This window comes from Electrona antarctica (genome assembly GCF_951216825.1).
Source record: "Electrona antarctica genome assembly, chromosome: 6".
Lineage (NCBI taxonomy): Eukaryota > Metazoa > Chordata > Actinopteri > Myctophiformes > Myctophidae > Electrona > Electrona antarctica.
Window position 1 is genome coordinate 50,193,884 of NC_136811.1, and position 23,411 is coordinate 50,217,294.

At 43.3% G+C, this 23,411-nt stretch overlaps 2 protein-coding genes across 4 annotated transcripts; one reads left to right on the forward strand and one right to left on the reverse strand.

Annotated features, from left to right (window-relative positions):
* The first annotated feature begins 2,623 nt into the window (after positions 1–2,623).
* On the forward strand, positions 2,624–12,536 carry LOC306925528 (collagen triple helix repeat-containing protein 1-like). Of its 3 annotated transcripts, none has more exons than XM_079504399.1 (5): positions 2,624–2,810; positions 4,055–4,132; positions 9,085–9,303; positions 11,352–11,568; positions 12,187–12,536. In XM_079504399.1, the coding sequence occupies exons 1-5, from the start codon at positions 2,694–2,696 to the stop codon at positions 12,327–12,329; spliced, it is 774 nt and encodes a 257-aa protein (XP_079360525.1). In that variant the 5' UTR covers positions 2,624–2,693; the 3' UTR covers positions 12,330–12,536. The 3 variants fall into 3 exon arrangements, with proteins under 3 accessions (XP_079360525.1, XP_079360527.1, XP_079360526.1); XM_079504400.1 differs by having other exon boundaries at positions 2,630–2,765; XM_079504401.1 differs by lacking the exon at positions 4,055–4,132.
* Positions 12,537–13,165: 629 nt separating this feature from the next.
* LOC306925527 (solute carrier family 25 member 32-like) lies at positions 13,166–22,983 on the reverse strand. The gene is made up of 7 exons (XM_079504398.1): positions 22,504–22,983; positions 20,883–21,033; positions 19,803–19,888; positions 19,088–19,242; positions 17,217–17,330; positions 16,827–16,972; positions 13,166–15,787 (listed from the first exon to the last, which is right to left on the reverse strand). Exons 1-7 carry the CDS (start codon positions 22,706–22,708, stop codon positions 15,661–15,663), a joined length of 984 nt encoding a protein of 327 aa, XP_079360524.1. The 5' UTR covers positions 22,709–22,983; the 3' UTR covers positions 13,166–15,660.
* Positions 22,984–23,411: the final 428 nt, after the last annotated feature.

Sequence of the window (23,411 nt, forward strand, 5' to 3'; positions counted from 1 at the left end):
TTGAATCAGCTGTGAAATGGTTGCCACATGTGACCCAGAACAAAGTATAGGACCCACCCATCACCCTAGTGGTCCTGTACAGTCCTATAGCGTGACCCAGAACAAAGTATAGGGCCCACCCATCACCCTAGTGGTCCTGTACAGTCCTATAGCGTGACCCAGAACAAAGTATAGGACCCACCCATCACCCTAGTGGTCCTGTACAGTCCTATAGCGTGACCCAGAACAAAGTATAGGACCCACCCATCACCCTAGTGGTCCTGTACAGTCCTATAGCGTGACCCAGAACAAAGTATAGGACCCACCCATCACCCTAGTGGTCCTGTACAGTCCTATAGCGTGGCCCAGAACAAAGTATAGGGCCCACCCATCACCCTAGTGGTCCTGTACAGTCCTATAGCGTGGCCCAGAACAAAGTATAGGACCCACCCATCACCCTAGTGGTCCTGTACAGTCCTATAGTGTGACCCAGAACAAAGTATAGGACCCACCCATCACCCTAGTGGTCCTGTACAGTCCTATAGCGTGACCCAGAACAAAGTATAGGGCCCACCCATCACCCTAGTGGTCCTGTAAAGTCCTATAGCGTGGCCCAGAACAAAGTATAGGGCCCACCCATCACCCTAGTGGTCCTGTACAGCCTTATAGCGTAGCCCAGAACAAAGTATAGGACCCACCCATCACCCTAGTGGTCCTGTAAAGTCCTATAGCGTGGCCCATAACAAAGTATAGGGCCCACCCATCACCCTAGTGGTCCTGTACAGCCTTATAGCGTGGCCCAGAACAAAGTATAGGACCCACCCATCACCCTAGTGGTCCTGTACAGTCCTATAGCGTGGCCCAGAACAAAGTATAGGACCCACCCATCACCCTAGTGGTCCTGTACAGTCCTATAGCGTGGCCCAGAACAAAGTATAGGACCCACCCATCACCCTAGTGGTCCTGTACAGTCCTATAGCGTGACCCAGAACAAAGTATAGGGCCCACCCATCACCCTAGTGGTCCTGTACAGTCCTATAGCGTGGCCCAGAACAAAGTATAGGGCCCACCCATCACCCTAGTGGTCCTGTACAGTCCTATAGCGTGGCCCAGAACAAAGTATAGGGCCCACCCATCACCCTAGTGGTCCTGTACAGCCTTATAGCGTGGCCCAGAACAAAGTATAGGACCCACGCATCACCCTAGTGGTCCTGTACAGTCCTATAGCGTGGCCCAGAACAAAGTATAGGACCCACCCATCACCCTAGTGGTCCTGTACAGTCCTATAGCGTGGCCCAGAACAAAGTATAGGACCCACCCATCACCCTAGTGGTCCTGTACAGCCCTATAGCGTGACCCAGAACAAAGTATAGGACCCACCCATCACCCTAGTGGTCCTGTACAGCCCTATAGCGTGACCCAGAACAAAGTATAGGACCCACCCATCACCCTAGTGGTCCTGTACAGTCCTATAGCGTGACCCAGAACAAAGTATAGGACCCACCCATCACCCTAGTGGTCCTGTACAGTCCTATAGCGTGACCCAGAACAAAGTATAGGACCCACCCATCACCCTAGTGGTCCTGTAGCTTAGTATTAGACCTTCAGTGGCTCTATAAACAGCTTGACTACTGTGATTGGAGTCTCTCAGGGCTGTATACTTGTGTATTTTCTGTTCTCTGTTATTGTGGGGAAAGCTTTTGCTGAAAATATCCATCGGTTTGCTATCGGTTACCTGTGTATTATTTTTCCAATACGTGTATACATCCACCACATGACATCTCAGAGGCAAATATTGTATCACTAGGCCTACAATCACTACAATTATTTGACCATTTAAATTACTGGTGACTTTTGAATTATCATTTAGAATTATCTTCACATGTGAGTAGGGTAGGCCTATATACTTTTGTAGCCTACTTCAGGCTACTAGGCTACTTAAACCTTTTTTTTGACACACAGGAAGTATTTCTACTGTGGTATTGCTGTTTTTATTTAAATAAAACAACATAATCTGAGACTGCTTCTTCCACCACTGCACATAGGCCTACTGTAGGCCACTGGTTTTATTATTTATTTAAACAGTGGTCCGGGGACCACCAGTGGTCCTTGAGGGGGTTCCAGGTGGTCCCCAGCTAAATGATGGAGAGATGGTAACCAAATGGACCCTTATAGATATTTAACTCGTGAGAGCGTAACATGAAACCAAATGGACCCTGATGGGATTGGCTTCATTTTACGCTCTCAAGAGTTAAATTATTGTTAAATACCTGTATTTAGGCTATTCAAGTCTACACAATTAGATCATGTAAAATAATTATCATTTTTGATCAATGTTTGCCTTATCTCTCCTATACCAACATCAATACAGCATGGAATTGTAAATTGCAACATTTTATCCAACAACAAAATATTCTTTAGCTTAAGGTCTGCGAGGCAAAATCTCATCATCGATGGCTCAAATGCCGAATAAATATTGTGCCTAGATATGAAAAGGGTTGAAAATGAAAACCACTGCTGTGCTGCATGGCGTGTATGCAAACAGCTCAGAATCTAGAGCCAGGTTACAGCCCTACTGCCAGTTGACTGGCCCCGTCCTCTGGTCCTGCCTCCTCCTTGAAGCCTCACTCAGTCAGTCAGTCTGGCTGGCTCCAGTGTGCAACAACTGTCCTGTCCTGGTGGTGCCTCTCTGAAGTTCTGAACCCAACGACATCATGGTGTCTCCTGTCGCCACACGTCTGCTGCTGCTCACCTGCCTGGTTTTACCTCTGTACGGGGTGGAAAAGGTGAGGAATAGAGGATATCGAAACAAGGATGCTGAAATGGAAAAGGTAGGCCTACGTTGTTTAAGACAAGCTTGAACACGGTGCGTTGATTTGCATTTTTTTTCTTACCCTCCAAGTCGTTTTTAATAAGGACCACGCGTTCATAAGCTTCTGCTGCTTCTTAAAAAGTTATCCCCCCCTGTCCCGCGTAACGTTGGTTACTTTAGGACACAATGAATAACGTTATTCTTTCTCATAAGAAAAAGCTGTTGTAGCCTATATTACATAATCTAGCCTATCAATCATATTATATTGGCCTACCTACCTATGATGTGTCGGGTGACTCGGGTCGTTTCGTTATTGTATGCCATCCTGGCAAAATATAGCCTGGGCGTTATTATTGTATCGTGTGGTAGGCCTACTGTGGTTACTGGTTACAATGAACATTAAGCAAATGTAGTTGCAACTTGCAAGTCAAACATAAATTAACAGAAATCATTCCAAACAGCGAGACAAGGCTTTATGTCCAACCTTTGCAAAATGTGCAGAGTAAAATAATAATAATAAGGGTAATAATAATAATAATAATACATTTTCATCTGACAAATGGGTGGGCCACTTTAGGTTTTCAGCTGACAGATGGGTGGGCCACTTTAGGTTTTCATCTGACCGATGGGTGTGCCACTAGGTTTTCATCTGGCAGATGGGTGGGCCACTTTAGGTTTTCATCTGACAGATGGGTGGGCCACTTTAGGTTTTCAGCTGGCAGATGGGTGGGCCACGTTAGGGTTTCATCTGACAGATGGGTGGGCCACGTTAGGTTTTCATCTGGCAGATGGGTGGGCCACGTTAGGTTTTCATCTGACAGATGGGTGGGCCACTTTAGGGTTTCATCTGACATATGGGTGGGCCAATTTAGGTTTTCATCTGCCATATGGGTGGGCCACTGTAGGTTTTCATCTGACGGATGGGTGGGCCACTTTAGGTTTTCATCTGACGGATGGGTGGGCCACGTTAGGTTTTCATCTGACAGATGGGTGGGCCACGTTAGGGTTTCATCTGACAGATGGGTGGGCCACTTTAAGTTTTCAGCTGACAGATGGGTGGGCCACGTTAGGGTTTCATCTGACAGATGGGTGGGCCACGTTAGGGTTTCATCTGACAGATGGGTGGGCCACTTTAGGTTTTCAGCTGACAGATGGGTGGGCCACTTTATGTTTTCAAGTGGGCCCTATAGCTGGTCCAGAAACGGTTGGGAACAACCACTGGTTTAATGAACAGCGTGTTATGTCGTCATTTTCTGTCTATAGTGCACTGGAAATGATGCAGACAAATCAAACTGCACTAGACACACAGAGGAAGACACAGCTGCTTTTATGAACAACACGGTAATAATCCCATTTTGTATACAGTATGTCATGCTTCATTCATTCCAGAACTGCTGAAAACTGGACTGAAATCTGAATGAATTTGGAGCAGTAAAAAGGCATGCATTATGTTGCCATGTGCAGTGGTGGCAGGCAATGTTCTCAACCTCTGCAGTACTTGAGTCAAAGTATAGATACTCATACTCCTGGCCAAATATTACTCCACTAGAAAGTTGCTCAGTCAAATTTGTACTCATGAGGAAAGTACATGCAATAGTCAAGGATTATGAAGTACAAATTACAACGTACACTAGGCCTACATATTTACTTTTTCTTTTCAAAATCTTTTTATTCAGGTTTTTGTAACAGTAGCCCAGGGGCAAGTATTAAACAGACATAAAATATAAAAATAAAACCCAATCCCCTATCCCACCCTCCCCCCACCCACAATCCCAAGGATAGTTGGAAAAACATATCTATATACACATACACAAAAATACATGCATACATAACATATTTACTTTTTAATATCAATGCAATGTTGTATTGATTTGAAATCTATATTTATGTAGACCCCCCCCCCCCCCCATAATAGTACAAATAGCAGATGTACAAGCTCACAACAACACATTGTGATGCGTTGTGAACTTCTGAATCTGCTATTTTCACTATATTTGAAATGGGACTTAACTGGTTAATTCATTCATAATGTACTTTTTTATACCTTCCTAGACATGTAGTAGAGTCAAAAGCATAACCTACAACAGGGGTTCTCAACGTTTTTGGCCGGGGACCCCCGGAAATGCTTTGGCAATGTCTCGGGACCCCCGCCCCGCCCCCTCCCGACCCCCAATATAAATTGACTGCTACAATAACCTTAAACCATTTTGGGCGGGAACCCCTTTTGGTGTTTTAAGCATTGTTATAATTTAGCTATTGAAAAATAGCAGATCTACAAGCTCATAGCGCGCCACCGAGTGGCGCGCTACGAGCTTGTAGGTCTGCTATTTTTGAAAAAAAGTGAAAATAAAATTTAAAAATAAATCTTTTTTTTTTTTTTTTTTTTATAATTTGGGGACCCCCTAAAATAATTTGGCGACCCCCCGAGGGGTCGCGACCCACGGGTTGAGAACCCCTGACCTACAACGCCTGTCTTTGAAATGTATAGTGGAGTGAAAGCCACTGACAAATACAAATACTCAAGCAAAGTACAGATCCACAAAACATAGCACCGAAGTCCTGACGTCACTCGCCCATCCCCTGGTTCACGGAAATGTTTCTCTATGGAGAATTAAAATCGTCTCATATAAGCATTGTGGTCCAAAAATAAACAAACTGTCTTGGCGATATATTGTCAGGGAGGTGTCTCTGTATCGTTTATGAGTCCGACTGTCAGTCAGTCATATTTGATCTTGAGTCTGTTTCTAGCGGAAATGTAACTAATTCGGCAGCAGTAACATTAGCGTTTTCTAACAGTTAGTTGATTCTTCATATCCATGAGTGAAACTGCCGGGATGATTTGTTTATTTTTTACACACAGTTCTTATATGAGGGCGATCTAAAATCCCCCTATGCAAATAAAAAAGCACATGAACCCGGCGTGGACTTAGCGCCCTCTACCGATATTGACGTCAGACTTCGGTGCTCTATTACTATTAGTTTACTTAGTGTCCACCACTGGCTGTGTGGTCCATGCAGGCTGGGAGTCGGTTTTCTTTGGCCCTTCCTTCAGTGTCAACCACTGCATGACCCATTGGTGATCATTCCTCATCCTCAGTCCTTCCAGGCAATGCCGCGCCTCAATGCTTGAGTCAAAGCAATGGTCTTTATCCGTTTAATACTAACATTCAGAAATGGCAATAAATACTGTAATTTGCAGCACCACTATAGACTCTCCAGACTGTAAGTTAATATGAAGGTCAGCTGTGAAGCTACGCGCGTACTTACGTACACACAGTCTATTCATTAAGGCTACTTTGAAAGGTCCCCAAATACACGAACCTCATTAAAATGTTCAGACCCGTAACTGTACCAAATTACAAAGCTATACTGTTGAAATCATTCACTAATGCGAAAGTCAGATACAGTTGAGGTACAGTATTTCCATAGACAGTCACTTCCACATTACGCCAGCCATTGCCAAAATGTCCTGGAATGTTATCCACTGCGTTAAAGGACAAATTCCCAGTCTGTTACAGCATATGCATGTCACCATGTGGAAAGTACATTTCATAAGTACTGCATTTAAGTACAATTTTGAGGTACTTTTACTTAACTTGCGTGCATTTTGCAATACCTTTTAGTTATACTTCTATTCCAATACATCTCAGAGGCAAATAAATATTGTAACTTTTTGCTCCACTACAATTATTTGAAACCTTTAGTTGTTACTTTGCACATTTAGATAAACCTACATTGACCACCTAAGGCGAGCCCTATATTTTGGCTATTCGAAAATAGCCGATGAACAAGCCCACAACGCGTTGCATCGCGATGCATTGTGAGCTTACAGATCAGCTATGTTTGTCAAATTTGAGTACTTTACTTTGCTGCAAGTCTATTGTTATGCTAATACATTCTGAATACCGTCTTTTTACTTGTAACAAGAGTGTTTTTTCACTATGGAAATGTCCATTTCCCGTCAGTCAGTCACAGTCACCCCAGACATCACGTGACATCATCAGAGATGGAGATTCCTGATGTCATCAATATTGGCCAGCAACTCTACATCTGACCTCAAACCTCTAATCCTTAGATCTCCATATGGAGCCGACCTGTATTGACATTCCATATGTTGATCCTTCCTCTTCGATGTCTCCCTTTTGACTGATACCTGTCTATTTAAACTCTAGACAGGCCTGCCCAAAAGTTCGCCCAGCAGTCTGCTGTTACCCAGGCGGATGCGTACAGTACGTACGTAACCTCGCCATTTAGGGCAAGGTCGCTTCTCGGCCTCAGGCATTGCTTGGTGGCATTGCTACTTTTACTTACTTTTTAAAAGAGTACTTCTTCCACCACTGACACCTCATGATCAATCTGCTGTATTTGATCACAGGCTTCAGTTATCTCAGTTTTACAGCCAGGGACCACCAGTGGTCCTTGATAGTGTTCCAGGTGGTCCCCGAGCTAAATGATGGAGAGTTGGTAACCAAATGGACCATTATTAGATATTTAACTCTTGAGAGAGTAAAGTCTCAGGTCTAGGAGAGGCAAAATCTCATCAAAATGGTGGTCCGTGGCTCAAAAATGACAAATAAATAATGGACCTTGAAATGAAAATGGTTGAAAAGCGTAAACCACTGCCCCACAGGGATGAGGTCAGACTTCATTACTCCACCATAGATCAGCCTCAAAGGTGGCTCAGCTTAATGGCTAAAACAGAGGGTGGGAGGGTGGGTGGATGGGTGCCTCACTGGGGTATGTGTCTCTCAGCGCTCGGCAGTGGAGATCCAAAAGAAAAACGTAACCCTATATATCTGTTATTCTTTCTATTAGGTTTTTAACATTCTTTAAATTCTCTTTGCCTAAAATACACATATCTTTTACACAAGAGACTCAAGTAACAACATGTTTTTTGAGACTGAATCGCCTTTGTTATTTCCTTCTGCTGAGGACTGATTGACTCTGCCTGTTGGCCGAGTGCCCTCACAGCTGCATGCCGAACAAAAGATTCATGTAACAAATAAATAGTAGCAAAAATGTTTACTCTCCCAGACCCTAATCCCTCTTTGGCATCAGCCTTTATTGGACAAAGCTGTAGTTTTACCAGTTAAAGACGTGTCACATTTATTTGATAAGACATAGGCCTGTATAAATGGCATTTGGGTAATTGTCAATCAAACGACAGAAATAAATTCCTGGTTTTAATTAAATCTCCCACATTGCATTATTATATCATGGTATTCGTGACTGAGCCTAGTTTCTCTGAAGGTCATACAAGTCATGTTTAGATCTACATTGTTTCTCTCTTTCTGTGTGGTGTGTGGCTACTGGGACAGGCTCACATGTCTCTCTCTGAGTCAGCTTGAGTAACAGGCAGCATCTGTTTAAACATAGCAGGACACTCTAGACACTGAATCACTCTCCACTGTCTCCAGACACTGACCAGACACCCACTGACTGTCGACAGGCCCTCAATGTCTGATTAATCCACAGCCTGTCACTCTATGACTATCTAACACTTTATGTGGCCTAATAGCCGATATTTAACATCTGTTTCTTTTCTTTCACTTTGGCACATTGACACTCATAAAGTGGGTCCAACACTAGGCCGTTTATTAATATGATTTGAAATAGTCAAGAATGAATAGGGCTTATTTGTCACTAGTCAGTACAAGCAGCGAAATGCAAGTATAACATTTTTATTCACAGTATCCAGAATGGGTACATTTCAAATGAAAGCACAAGTCAATACAAAAAGTTATGTGGACAACACCATGAAGCATTACACTTGTTTACAACAGGGTCCAGCATTTTCAATTCATCCGAAAAGTAAACTAAGGTCCGTAATACTGTGATAACTGCAACGTAAAAAGTTGGACTCTGAAAACAGGAAGTTGGATTTTTATTAGATCTTCACTTCTCGCCCCAAACATGGGCCTGCATTTTATTTTATCTTGTTCCCTTTTTCTTCCATTCTTCTGTCTAGGCTAATAAACTATCGATTGTTTTATTAACGATTATTCGATCAATAACCTTTTTTTTCTCATTTTGTATATTTGTTAAAAAAATATCAACAAATCGATCAATCACTTAAGCCCTATTTTATACTTTTGTGGCTTGACAGTGTATTTAAAAAACAACAATTACATCTTGTAGATTGGCTATTTTAACTATTTTTTGAAAATTGTTGACATTTTTTAGCTTACAGCTTATCACCTGTAATGACATGCCCAAAATAGGGATTGATTATTAACTAATTTCTCGTGCCACCTTCCCCCTCTTCTGTTTCTCCCACTGTTTGGGTTTTCCAGTATGCCAGCTGTATGCAGGGTCCCACTGGCACCCCTGGAAGGGAGGGCAACCCGGGCGCCAACGGGATCCCGGGCACGCCGGGCATCCCTGGGCGGGATGGGGTTAGGGGGGAGAAAGGAGAGTGCATCAGTGAGATATTTGAGGATCCCTGGAAACCCAACTATAAACAATGTGCCTGGAACGCTCTGAACTATGGCATTGACCTGGGGAAGATAGCTGTAAGTATCCTCTGAACTATGGCATTGACCTGGGGAAGATAGCTGTAAGTATCCTGATGTTACATGTAGGGTTGGAACGCTCTGAACTATGGCATTGACCTGGGGAAAATAGCTGTAAGTATCCTGATGTTAACGCTCTGAACTATGGCATTGACCTGGGGAAAATAGCTGTAAGTATCCTGATGTTAACGCTCTGAACTATGGCATTGACCTGGGGAAAATAGCTGTAAGTATCCTGATGTTAACGCTCTGAACTATGGCATTGACCTGGGGAAAATAGCTGTAAGTATCCTGATGTTACTGAACTATGGCATTGACCTGGGGAAGATAGCTGTAAGTATCCTGATGTTACATGTAGGGTTGAAAGGGTTGGTGAACGAACAAGCCGCCCATCTCTGTACCACATGAACGAGATATCGTTGCTGTCGGGCAGAAACGTCTTATCTCCAAATTCTAACTTTCTTCAAAAGTAGCAGATCTGCATGCTCAAAACGTGGCACGAGTCGTCAAGTTTTGAGCTTTTAGATCTGCTACTTTTGCTTGCTGAATTTGAATGCTGAAAAGACGTATGAGGTTTCTGCTCGACAGAGACGATATGCCTACTTAACACAATTTCCAAATATTATTGTACATTTAAATAAGCCCTCATAACATTATAGTACTCCCTGTGGTTCCTGGGTGACTTATTTTGAATCACTTGAGTCACTTAAAATTGGTGTTTCACTTTAAAACACTTGGCTGGCCTTTGTGTGAACCCCAGACAGCCTTTGTGTGAACCCCAGACAGTTTGTTAAGTTGCTTGGTTAAATATTTAGATATTTGATATTAAAGGAGAAATCCAGACAAAAACACACGTACTCTGAATCAGCCTGTAATCCTGTCTCAACATGCATGTTGGCCTTGAATTGTTTCTTAGATGCCCCGTGTTCTCCATTTCACCCACCCCTCCCACAGTAAAGTGCAGTTAGAATGGAGCTAGTTGTCTTCTTTCTAACGCCAGGGCTCCACCGGACGCGTTGCGTTGCGTCTGCGTCGCGTCAAAAAACGCACCGGTTCAATTTTAATGCACGCGTCGCGTCTCCGTCAACGCGGGCAGTGGAGCCACCCTTCATTGATTAAAAAGGGAACATTCCCTGACGGTGACGGAGACGCGACGCTGACGCGCCCGGTGGAGCCCGGCCGTAAGGGTACTTTCAGACGGGCATCGATTAACGCGTCGCAGACAGGTCTGCTTCAGGTCTGCTCAAGAGGGGCGCGACAACGCAAGCGTAAAAAAAAGGTCAACAGAATCCAGGTCTAGTCAGTCGCATGCGTGTGCACGAAACGAGCACGCGCACGACAATTTCACGGGACCGCGCCCACGTAAATACGCTTGACTTCTCAGCGCGTCGCATTGAAAATGAATTACTAGGCCTGTCAATCGCTGCTCATCTGAAAGGACCTTAATGTGTCTATACACAAACACAATTTGCACGTTTTTCGGGGGAGGGAAGCCGAGCAGGGAGAGTGCTAATTGCCACAGCATGTATTCCTACGGGCTGAGGAGGCGGCACCTGTCAGCAGGGAGTGTTAGGCGGGAGGAGTAGGACGAAGGCTCTACTGAGTCCTCCCGATGGGGGCTCCTCTCTGGCAGGTGAGGCAGTAGGATTCAACAGCGTGAAGGGACCAACACAGAAATGTGTATGAGGAGCAATTTATTGGCATAACAACTAAAGTGGGGAGAAAAAGGGTAACAAGCAACACAAAACTAATAAAAAAATAAATCACACCCCCGTGTGAAGTGCTCTTATCATCATGCATCATCTTGTTCTGGCCAATCACAATTTGCGTCCTCAATCTGCCCTCACTATTATCTTCAATATGTACTTTGCTCAGCCAATCAAATCATCGCTATGAGGCCAATCACAAGCCAATGTTTGTGCTCACACAAACCCGGAAAGGTACCAAACATAATGGTAGCTGGCATGGTGACCTCTCTCTGCCAGGCCAGCAGTGTCCAACATCATGCCTCCACCGGCTTCTTGATGTCTTTGTTGTGTGTTTGGCAGGACTGTACGTTCACCAAGCTGCGTTCGGACAGCGCTCTGCGAGTGCTGTTCAGCGGCTCCCTCAGGCTCAAGTGCAAGAACGCTTGCTGCCAGAGGTGGTACTTCACCTTCAACGGAGCGGAGTGTGCAGGACCACTCCCCATAGAGTCTATCATCTACTTAGACCAAGGCAGCCCAGAGCTCAACTCCACCATCAACATACACAGAACTTCAGCAGGTATATGCTTTACGCCGACAGCTTAACCACTTACAGGCCCTGTTCTCGAAAATTGTCAAAAGTTGTGAACATTTTAACAATTCAAGCTAATGATTTGCTAGTGATATTCTTTTGGTAAAACATTAAAGCACTATATTCTGGTTTTTCTGTAGTAAACAGAAACTGACATTTTCATGTCAGAATAACAATTTTATCCAATCAACCTCACAAATATAATTTATCAGTTTCAGTGTTCCAGTTCCTATTGTGTCTGCTCATTTTTTGTGTTTCATCACTTCAAATTTAACTTATTTTTATCCTGTGTCCTGTATTCTCTCTCACTCTAGCTCAAACACTCACTAAGACGCCATCTGTTGGCCATTATTGAATGTATTCTTAGAATTGAACAATAGCAGACGTGTTCCAACAGCCTGGGAAAGCACGTTGCCTCTCAAAGCCATGGGGACTTCAGCATATATTTCAGTTTTGAAAGCAAACTGACTCCTTTAATCTCATTGCAAAGTTAATCACTGTCATAAAACAACCCAATGAGTTGCTGTTCAGCTTGGGTGTTCACTGGGATTAATTGTAGCCTGGAAGAAGTGGTGACCACAGTTCTCTCTTCTGTTCTCTTTGCAGTGGAGGGGTTGTGCGAGGGCGTGAAGGCAGGATTGGTGGATGTGGCGGTTTGGGTTGGGACCTGCGCCGATTATCCAAGGGGCGACGCATCCACGGGATGGAACTCTGTGTCGAGGGTTATCATAGAGGAACTGCCCAGATAAAAGGCTCTCTGAGGGCTCCTTTCGACCACGAGAACAAAGTGAACCGTGCCCTGCCATCTTCTAACAGTATTTCACCAGTTCTGGATTTGTGATACGCTTACGACCCTGAGTTCGTGGAACCCAGAACTTGTATTTTCAAATGTTTTGAAAGGGATAGCAATTTTTTTATGCTTTTTTATTTTTTTAAATAAAAAGTACCTCGCTGCTTCTTCTGGTTATAATGAAAACATAAAACAAACAAACAACAAACATTACAGAACATGTTCTGCATTACACTTGTTGCAAAAGAGCCATGATTTGGAGGGGAGGGCCCGAATTCTGTCTTTGTCATGTGGCTCAACCAAAACGATCATGCTGTGGTTTGTAGAGGCATCACAGAATCACTGATGTCAACTTGAATGTTTTATTTTTATACCAGACTTGTTGACAGGGATATAAACGGGGGAGTACTGTGTCATTTTGTGTACCAAAAATAACTGTAATGTCTTTCTTTTTACTGTAGTATCATTTTGTACTGTAGTCATTCTGCTAGAGTGCCTTGTCACAGAGAGGAGGAAATGTCAAACTTTGCTAAAATTGTGTTTTCATTCTCGTTGAAATGAAAGGCAGTTTGGTAGCCAGAGAGCTGCCAAACTGCTAGATTATACCCTTTTTAGTTAACTGGTGCCAAATTACAGAAAATGTGTGTTGTCATCATATGATGAGCATTGAGCAGTGGTGGACAAATACTCAAGGAATATAAAAAAGTACAAATTATGAAGTACATTTTCATATTTTTAATATCAAGTTTTTACTGTATTGAAATCTTGAAAATGTCCCCAAAATGTAAAACAAAAGAAAAAGAAATGTTCAAAACTAGCAGCAGATGCACAAGCTCACGTGTCGCTGTGCGATGCGTCGTGATCTAGCAGCTATTTCTAAATGTACTGTAGTTACTGTCCACCACTGATATGAGTAATATAAGACCAAGATACATAATGCCATTTCATTGCGACACGAGTTTGACAATGCCGACAGGCTGGAGAGATGTTTGTATGCATTAATAAAGTCATCTTTATGTCTCTTCGTCAGTCGCTGCAGACGTTTGCATTCAATGAAACCCTTTACATTTTGCGCTTGTATGCACTTGCAAAAATAGAAACTAAAAGCATGGCATGTAATGTCTTTACTGTTATGTCAAACAACAAAAGCAGACAGAGCTGGGGAACAAGAAGTATTTTTTAAACTAAACAGCGTTTCTATCATGTGATTACAATTGACTGTGACATAGAACACTTAGTTTACAAAATATCTTCACACATATTAATTTACTAAGATCTTTCTTCTTTCCTAAAATGCAGAAATCAATGGACCTTGATATTAAGCCCTATCTACAGTGTGGTTCAAACACAACAGAAGATAAATAAAGACAAAAATAATTAACTCACACATGCAAGCGATAACCCTGAGTACAAATAAACGACCACATGTATCATAGTATTGTGGCTTAAGGCTTAAGCCTATATATATTTTATCACAAGTAAGGTAACATAACGAACATTATGCATGTCACCAATATTTAACATGAATCCTATCACCAAATGTGCTGTGTTAAGAGCCATGTTCATTTTGACAGCAAATTTTGATTTAGTTTTAGTCAGTGTTTTGAATAAAAATCTAAAATGTCTAGTTTAGTCGACTAAATATCATAAGACTTTAGTGACTAAATCTACAGTTGATTTTGTCAACACAAATGGCCTTGATGGCATCGTAATGCCTGGTTTTACACTTTTTGTTCACCGGAATCTCTTCTCCACTAGTAGTCCCTCTCTAACATTTTAGTCTAGTTTTTATTAAAATTTTCAATATATTTAGTCTTAGCTTAGTTTTTGTCGGTGTAAAAAGGTAGTCGACAAACACTTTTCGTCATAGTTTTAGCTGACAAAATTAACACTGTTTAAAAGCTCACTAGGCCAATGGTTCTCAAAGTGGGGTTCAGGGACCGTCGGGGTTCCTAGAGGGGGTTCCAAATGGTCCCTTCAACTCAGTTATGGGGGTCCTTGCAATTAAAAGATTTGAGAACCACAGCACTAGATTTTCCAGCGCAGTGTACAGTAAGTGAAGCTGCTTCCACACATGCGCTGAGAACTCTTATCTAGGCATTAAGTACAGGGGCTCTATATGAGAGTACAAATGCTTGAATCACTTGAACTGAACATGATGCAACAGACATTAAACTACCAGTCTGATTGAGCCCCATCAAAATAAGCACTCAAAAGGGCAATGTAATTAGGTCGTTGACCACAATGCCTCGAATTTAAACGGTCACAAAACATGGTGCTATTTTTAGTTTGTGTGGGGTTCGAGTCGAGACACTCCATGAACCCTGTGGCTTTGGTCACTAGCGCAGACACAGCCTCCACTTCAAGAAACCCAGGGACACTTTCTGCCTCAAGTTCCCCCTATAAATATTCACTATCCTCACAACAGGATCAATGTTAAATACAGGTTTCTTCCCTAGAACCAGGGGCATCATTTGGTGTTAGCGTTCATATTTAACCACAAATCTGTCTCTTTCATGCATATTTTCTTTTTTGCAGATGAATCAGACTTAGCTCATCGCGGAGTGCATCTCAATGCACGCCCTTCCTTTCATGTGACACACAGAAAGACAACCATACAACAATTTTCATCATAGGCGAACTGTTCCCTAAAATGTGATTCTTAAAAAAGAAAATAGCGCTTTGCGAAAGTTTGCGATGTGACGCGATGTGTACTGTAGATTTTTTATATAGGTAAGTAGTAGCTTTTTTTCTTACCACCCTCTAGTTTTCTTGGGAAATTACGCCTCTGCTTAAAACGGAACGGTTTGCAATGCATCCATGGCAGAAACAGCGGTCTTATGTGCAGTGCCAGTCTGCAGTGGAGTACCCCACACCATATATTTTTCTATACATTTTTCACTGAGAACCCACAATTCAGAGAAATGTCTTTAAGTTGCTGTTGGCACTGATCACATCTTCATCTCTCAGATGACAGTTTTGATCATTGCCTTCCACAACATTGTGTGTCCTTAAGTGCAAACTTAGCAAACTAACAGACTGCTTGCATTCTCTGTATCTTTGCCACAACATCCCATAGACTGGAGTGTCCCTGCCACTGTCCCATGGTAACACCCCATAGACCGGAGTGTCCCTGCCACTGTCCCATGGTAACACCCCATAGACCGGAGTGTCCCTGCCACTGTCCCATGGTAACACCCCATAGACTGGAGTGTCCCTGCCACTGTCCCATGGCAACACCCCATAGACTGGAGTGTCCCTGCCACTGTCCCATGGTTTGTCCGTTGTCCTCATTTGGACTGGCCCATCAGGAAGCGCGATACGTTCTCATATACTACAAACGTGATACAACAGGCTGGAGTAACACGGATAACGTTGGGGACCACACCTTTGTAGAATCCTCTGGCACCCTCATTCCTGGAAAGAAACATTAACCCATTAAATACGTAGGACAGGTATACGGAGTCGTCATGATCAATTAATTTTGCGCCATGCGCTGATTACACATGACGTGACGAGCACGCTCGTCATAAGGCGTTTAATATTGCTGTAACATTGCCTCGCTTTGTTTCATTCTTTGAATCGCTCTGGTTGCTATGCACGGTTGCTAGGGCCCCTCCCACACCCTTTGTTTTGACTGTCTCAACCACACTGGCTCCTGTTTTAGGCCACGTCTTTGCAGGCTTTTTTCTAGGTAACTAAAGCACTGCCCGTGGTGTTGATCGGCGATGTTCGGAGGTCTTTTCTGATTATCCGGTGAGTGCGATGGGAACATTGGCGTTTGCTAGAGCTACTGTAGTATGGACCTCATTTTAGCTCGGTAGCATTAACGCTAATACTATAGCATTCAAGATGGAAGCCATCACAGTAGAATGGCCAGAAATCCACGGCACCCCAGCGCCATACCAGCTTCGTCCAGCAGGCGGCCCTCATTGTGTTAATCAACCACACACTACAAACAAATACAATGTAATTATTTTGCTAGTGACAACAAAGCTTTCTTTTTTTGATTCTCCATCGCCCCAAAATGATTGGGTGATTTACCATTATGTTTGGATAGCAAGAAATATTAACCCGATTACATGCCACCATTGACTCCGGCCGGCGCTGTGGTCGCCAGTGCCAACAGAATGCACGAAAAAGGCCACGAAGACCCTGTGAACCGGAAATAGTAATCGGACATTTTCGAGCCACAGTGGGTCCCCTTCGCTAGCATCAGAAGCGATAATAGGCTTACTGCGAGGTCGCGCAGATTTTTTAGTGAGCTCCTAACATCGTCCTTCACCTCATATAACCTAAATCTGAGCCTCAATTCAGAGAAAAACGCCTAAAATACGGTAAATATAATAGTATTAATTCTGGATTAATAGAAATCAAAGAATGACGAGATTCTCGTAATCTGGCACAAGCGCTATATACGAGAGATCCCGACATTGGCATAGATTGTGTTACGTACCTCCACGTCCTTCTGATGACATCGATGGCCCCATTATATGTATTGTGCTGGTCCTGCAGACGTGCGCGCACCACCTGGTATGGGTATGTGGTGGACACCGCAAAGATTTTGGACAATGCTGCCATCGAGATATATTCCAGTGGAGTCTGTCAATGGAAGTGAGCGTAGCAAGAGGAAAAAAGAGAGAGAGAGATGGAAGAGAGTACTGAATTGTTAAGTAGTGAGCAATGCAGGATATGGAAAACTAATTTTCTTTGAACCAACTGCTAGGTATCAATTGTGGGCTCGTTCTTATTAATTTGAAGATTTAACAAGCCCTCGGCCTCGAGTTCTATTTGGGGCTGGAACACAGCTCCAGACGTTTAGTGGGCTGTGCGGTTAATGACTCACTAGCTTCTTGTCTGAAGGCATGCTGTTGTATTTGTTGTATCCTCTCTTCAGCTCCTCGTAGGCCATGAACTGCAGTGCTCCGTGAGAGGTTCCAAACAGACCAGGAACATAGCCCTTTAAACATGAATGTATACTGTTAGTCATAATGGAACATAGCCCTGAACACATTAATGTATACTGTTAGTCATAATGGAACATAGCCCTTTAAACATGAATGTATACTGTTAGTCATAATGGAACATAGCCCTGAACACATGAATGTATACTGTTAGTCATAATGGAACATAGCCCTGAACACATGAATGTATACTGTTAGTCATAATGGAACATAGCCCTTAACACATGAATGTATACTGTTAGTCATAATGGAACATAGCCCTTAACACATGAATGTATACTGTTAGTCATAATGGAACATAGCACTTTAAACTTTTTATTTTCATCCCACGATTTATCAACCCATTTTTTTCAACCAGTGTCAAGTATCTAATGTAATCCTAGGTGCTACACTTCCTCTGCCAACCTGGGGGGGAGGGCAGCGGACTGACCTCATGCTTCCTTCTATGCATGAGGAGTCCAAGCTGCTTCTTTTCACCTGACAGACGGGAGTTTCCCCGGCCGGACGTAGCGCGTGGAAGGAACACGTTATTCCGACCAGTTCTTTTCCCCTCCATCAGGCGCCCCCACCGGCCAGGGGGAGGCAGTTTAGAGACCAAGGATTAGTGCATGTTCTTTGTGAGGGTTACCTACCCTAGGGGACACGGGGAGAACATGCAAACTCCACACAGAAAGGCCCTTTCGCCAACCCCGCCTCGGGTATGGGCACTGATGACGTGAGGAGAGAGGAGAGAGCACGCCCCCAGCGCCCACAGAGTCCCCAGCGGGAATCGAACCCAGGACCTTCTAGCTGTGAGACGGCAACACTACCGACTGTGCCACCGTGCCCCCTATAGCCCTTTAAACATGAATGTATATACTGTTTAGTCATAATGGAACTGCAACATACCCCTTTAACATGAATATGTACCGTCACATTTGTACTTGAGTTAATAAAGTACTGGATGACTTGCTTCCAAAAATAAAACCATGAAAGTATGGTTAAAGGCCAAGATTATATGCAGTTGGATTAGTTTCCCCAACAAGGAAAGAAAAGACACACATCCCAGTGTAAACTGTCCATAGTTGGAAAAGCTATAAAAACAAATAAAAGCTTTCCGACAAGTCCTAGCACATACAGTTGAGTACAGTTTAATTCTAGCCGCCTGGAAGTTAACCAAGGTTAGGAAATCACATTTTTGGGGGACCGACAAGCAAAAATGTATCACCAACACACCTTGCTATGCAAAATGATCCAATATTGTTTAAACACACCTCCATGTGCAGCATGCATCATCAACACAATATAGCTGTTTTCCCTAGAGGATAGATCTTCAAAATAAATAAATAAATGCATATTCTGTGGGGACTTAGTGCCCTCTAGTGGAAATTCATAATGGTATTATCATTCAAAATAAGTAATAACCAACCAACCAACAAACCAGGCAAGTGTAAGGCATGTTACTATAACATTATGCTTTCTTTAAATCTGAAACATGACTCTTAACACTAATCATTTAAAAAAAGAAACCTTAATCATGACTATAATAACACTTCAGCATCGACTCAATGCTATATGAAATTAAAGTGTCGTAAGTAAGCTCGTAGATCTGCTATTTCTGCTATGTTTGAAAATGTATGGCCATTTTTCAATTTCACGATTATGCACAAATAATTGCGATTATCTCAAATAATCGTGATATTAAAAGGCGATGACGTAATCAATGTGACAGGCCTATGTACTATAATATGTTACAGGCCCATGGTAACCTCACCCTGTAGAGACCAGCCACTCCCTCGTGTCGGTAGATCTTGACGAGAGCATCACACATGCCCTTGTACTGTTTGGTGGACGGGTCAGAGCTGTACTGAAGCACCAGGCGGGTCTTCGTTACCCAGATTGGGTTGGTTAAGGTGAGGGTCAGCATACCTGCAGAGGGAGAGAGCAAAGCGGGGTTAGATCTCCAATATAAAAAGTTCTCTGTAGTCTGTATGATACAAATATTATCTCTACTGACCTCAGGCCATGCTATGGAGCCTATGGTGCGTTTACACGGGCAGATAGATACAAAGATGCAAAGCCACACGCCGTATTTGTAGCTTTGTATCTTTGTAGCTGAAGCTGAAACCAGCTCAACTTTTTTGTAGCTTTGTAATTATAACAGTGAAAGATTATAGCAAAAGTAGCTAAATTGGAAACGTTACACAGTATGACTTTGAAAAGGGAAACGGTCAACAATTTGTGAAAGATTTTTTGTCAAACTCTGATCACACCGAATGAATTATGCCTTCACCGGTGATTACTAGTAATTATGCTTCTGTGCACTTATTGAAAACCCTAACTTGATTGGGTATGCAGGAAATGAAAAGTGCGAGGTCCAAATAAACACAGGAGGTATGACAGTAGTGCGTTATCTGTCTGTGGCCTCTGTATTGATTGCAGTCAGTGTGTCAGTGAGGCTGCTGTGTCTGAATGAAGGCAGTACTAACCTGATTGAGCTGCTGACACCAGGTGCTCCGTCGCACTCAGTTCCGTTTGGCGTCCTTCTGATATGTATGCTTTGATAGCATTGTAGCTTTGGGAGGGAGGGGAGAACATGGGAAGATAAGACAAGGTGACAAATACATGCAGGCACAATGTTTCACATAACAGATGGAGAAAGTCACCCAACTGCCGATCCCGGAATAGATAAAACTTTACTGCACAGTTATATCAGAGTGGCTCCGAGGCCGAGCCTAATATCTCTCCCGGGCCAAGGGGAAATTGCCCTATAGGCTAGTGGTTAAGATGTTTGGCTTTAGTGTATCTTCCTAGAGTTCCGAGTTCCCCGTGCATGAGAAACAGAGGCGTTGCATTGGTGTCATGACCTGGATCGGGTTTCCTGGTGGGGGAGGTCAAAGGTGGGTGAGTGTAGCAGAGTGCCTCAAAGCCTCTGCCTGAACACCAAAAGTGTAATATGGCCCCTGGCCCCCTGGTCAAGGGGGAAATAGTTAGTGGGTAAAGGCTGAATTCCCTGTTGCCATGTGGCACAGGGAATAGGCCCATAGGCAACGCCACTAGGGCTTGTGGTTCAAATGTTTACCTTCAGTATCCCTTCCCAAGACCTGGGTTCGAATCCATGGCATTGTGTGTAGTCAGTAACGTAACTAGTGTATTTGTTGGTGGGGTTTTAAACTCGCAAAGGAGTATGATGCAATATCCCCCAGTGACCACACCAGATGGTACTGTAGGCCAAGGTCAGTAGTAAAAAAAACCTTAAATCTATCAGTAAGTGCCAGATAACGTCTCTGTCAGGTGGAAACCTCATATGTAAAAAACAGTTACTTTTCAGGATTCAATTTAAAAAATAACAAAAAGTTGCAGATCTACAAGCTCAAATCTTGACATGAAGCGATGCTCTTGTGTGACGCTGCAGTCAAGTAGGACATTAATTTACAAAAAAAACAAACACAAAAAGGTTTGAATATGGATATAGCAGGTTTCTGCTCGACAGCAACAATAGACAAGTTCAACGGAATGACTAACACTTTAGAAAATGTGGCACGGTCGGCCATTGAGCATATACGTACAAGAAGAAGTAGAGTCCCCATGACGCTCCAGCACCCCAGATGTTGGGGGTGACTCCTTGGTAGAGTCCTCTCATGCCCTCCAGTTGCCAGACGCTCTTCATACAGTGCCAGATGCCATTATATTTGGGTCTCAGTTCCAGCCCGTCGCTTACTTCATGAAAAGAGATTGAGAAGCATAACGTCATTAATTTCAGGTTCAAAGCTGCCTCATCCTGACATTGTGTAAACTAAGTAAACCTGTGGCTTTCAAACATTTTCCCAGAACCCCCAAATAAATATGTATTTGGCCACAGAACCATGTTTGAAAAGGTGTTGTGCCCGAGACCAGATGCAAGATTTCTCTATTAAAGGTTTCACATTTCCCCACATTCTTTTTTTAAATGATATCTTCAAGGGCCCTTGGGGATCCCCAGATTCTACTTTGAGAACCACTGCACTAGACTACTGTCACCAGGGGTTTTCAACAGGTGGTCTGTGACAATACATTTAGTGATGTAGGATTTGTTGATTTTTAATTTTTTCTTTCCACTAGTTGAGAAACCGTGAACTGAATGACATGGTGACCTATGATGACCATCCATGTAGTCATTGCGACGGAAGGTCGCAGTTAACTATGGAATCATGTATTTCCCGTCAGTCAGTCAGTCAGTCTATCACTCAAAATCCCCATAAATGGGGAAAGCCCTCATATATGGTGGCCAGGTCTCGTGACATCACGTGACATCAGCAAGGATGATAGTAAATCAGGGATCATAGCAAATGCGACCTGCTGTCGCAATTAAGCCCATATATGGAGATCCCTGATGTCATCAATATTAGTATATAGATATATGTCAGAACCTGTTCTGACATTCCATTATGATACCTGTCCATTTAAACTCTAGACGGGCCTACCCCAAAGTTATTTGTGCAGCCGCTCCCGGCAACCAGCGAAAACTAGAGTTCTCAACAGGCCCGGAAATGAAGGCACGGACCTACCTGGGCCCTCATCAAACCCTGTACACTCAAGACACTGCCTCCGCTGCCACCCTTAGATCTCTATATATGGAACTGACCTGTTCTGACATTCCATATGTTGATCTGACCTCATCAAACCCTGTATACTCAAGACACGCTCCATATGGCCAGTGCACACGAGGTCCTCGCCCTAAACGCTTTATCAGGCGTCTTACTTGTTTACTGACAAGTTAATGGAGGAAGTGCACCAGATTGTCTGGTTGAGTCATTATTAGGTAATTTAGTAGTCCATGGCTATGCATTGCATAGCAAGTGACACAAAAGCACTCATAGCCCATTTCCCCACCCACCCACCCAACACACTAGTGGTCTCTCCAGGTTGATTCTAAGTCAGGGTGGTGCATGGTCCCTCGTTCACAATCAGTTGAAAACCCCTGTATTAGACTAGTGCACATGGCAGGTGATCTGAGGTCAGATCAATGCGGGTTAACAACTGGGTTGTGTTATTACAACATACAGGGAAGCTATATGGCATGATAATAAACAACTCCTTATAACTACGATCAAATAAGAACAGAAACAAGACAAACAAGTATGCATAGTCGAAATGACATGACACAACCTGCCAGGCCAGCCATAATTAATAACGTGACTTTCCACCTACCAGCAAATCTGAGTTTGACCAGATCCAGAGGGTGCAGCAGCATGGTTGACACCACTCCTCCACTGAGACCCGCGGCCAGGCTCTCCAGACGCACATGGCCGAGAACCTGCACGATGTGCCCGGCCGGGGACACCTTGTCCGGGGGGGACCGGAGGGGTGGCGGACCCCCTGGGGCCTCTGGAGCAGCAGAGGAGGTGGAGCTCATGGTTCAGTTTATTTATATTAGCTAGCTAAAAAAGGTTAGCTGTGTTGAAGAAGAAGAGAGCCCAGTAGAAGAAAACAACCTTAACATTCCGGTAACGTTGCTGTCACATAATAACGGCGAGCTGTGCATGTTCTCGTGTGGAGCACGTTTCTTCTGGCATATGACAGCTTGTAGTAAACGTCATTCAGTGTAGTATAGAAGATACTTGGGTTGGTTGGTTGGTTCGACCTTTCCAGCTCTTCTTCTTCTGCAGTGTTGCCAGGTTTTGGAATTGGAAGAGAAACAAGCAACCAGGTTCTGTATGGAAAACACGCCAAAAGAGTCTAGGCTATTTGAAAATAGCAGATCTACAAGCTCGTGAGCTTGTAGATCTGTTATTTTTAATTAAATACAATACAATGTAATTGTGGAATATTTTTGTCCCTGGCATAACATATTTTCAGATGTGGGTCTGCAGACAAATACATATTTATTTATGAGGGTCCTTGACATGAAAATTTTTGCAAAGCACTGGTTTAATTAAACAGCATTAGGAAACAAGCCCAAAATAAGCAACTACCGGAACACTTTAGATTTAGAAACAAGGCCAAATAAACAACAACCGTTTACAAACAAGACCAAAATAAGCGCAACTACACTTTAGGAACACGCCTAGCCCCAATATTTACAAGCAACTTTACTTTACAGAAAAACAAGCACAAAG

Excerpts from the sequence above, each read along its gene's own strand:
- LOC306925528 (XM_079504399.1), top strand. The coding sequence starts at position 2,694 with ATGGTGTCTCCTGTCGCCACACGTCTGCTGCTGCTCACCTGCCTGGTT. Across the intron at positions 4,133-9,084 it reads CTGCTTTTATGAACAACACG|TATGCCAGCTGTATGCAGGG; the intron begins GTAATAATCCCA and ends TGGGTTTTCCAG. Across the intron at positions 9,304-11,351 it reads TTGACCTGGGGAAGATAGCT|GACTGTACGTTCACCAAGCT; the intron begins GTAAGTATCCTC and ends TGTGTTTGGCAG.
- LOC306925527 (XM_079504398.1), bottom strand. The coding sequence starts at position 22,708 with ATGAGCTCCACCTCCTCTGCTGCTCCAGAGGCCCCAGGGGGTCCGCCA. Across the intron at positions 16,973-17,216 it reads TGCCTTCAGACAAGAAGCTA|ACTCCACTGGAATATATCTC; the intron begins GTGAGTCATTAA and ends TTCCATTGACAG. Across the intron at positions 15,788-16,826 it reads GTCATCAGAAGGACGTGGAG|GAATGAGGGTGCCAGAGGAT; the intron begins GTACGTAACACA and ends GTTTCTTTCCAG.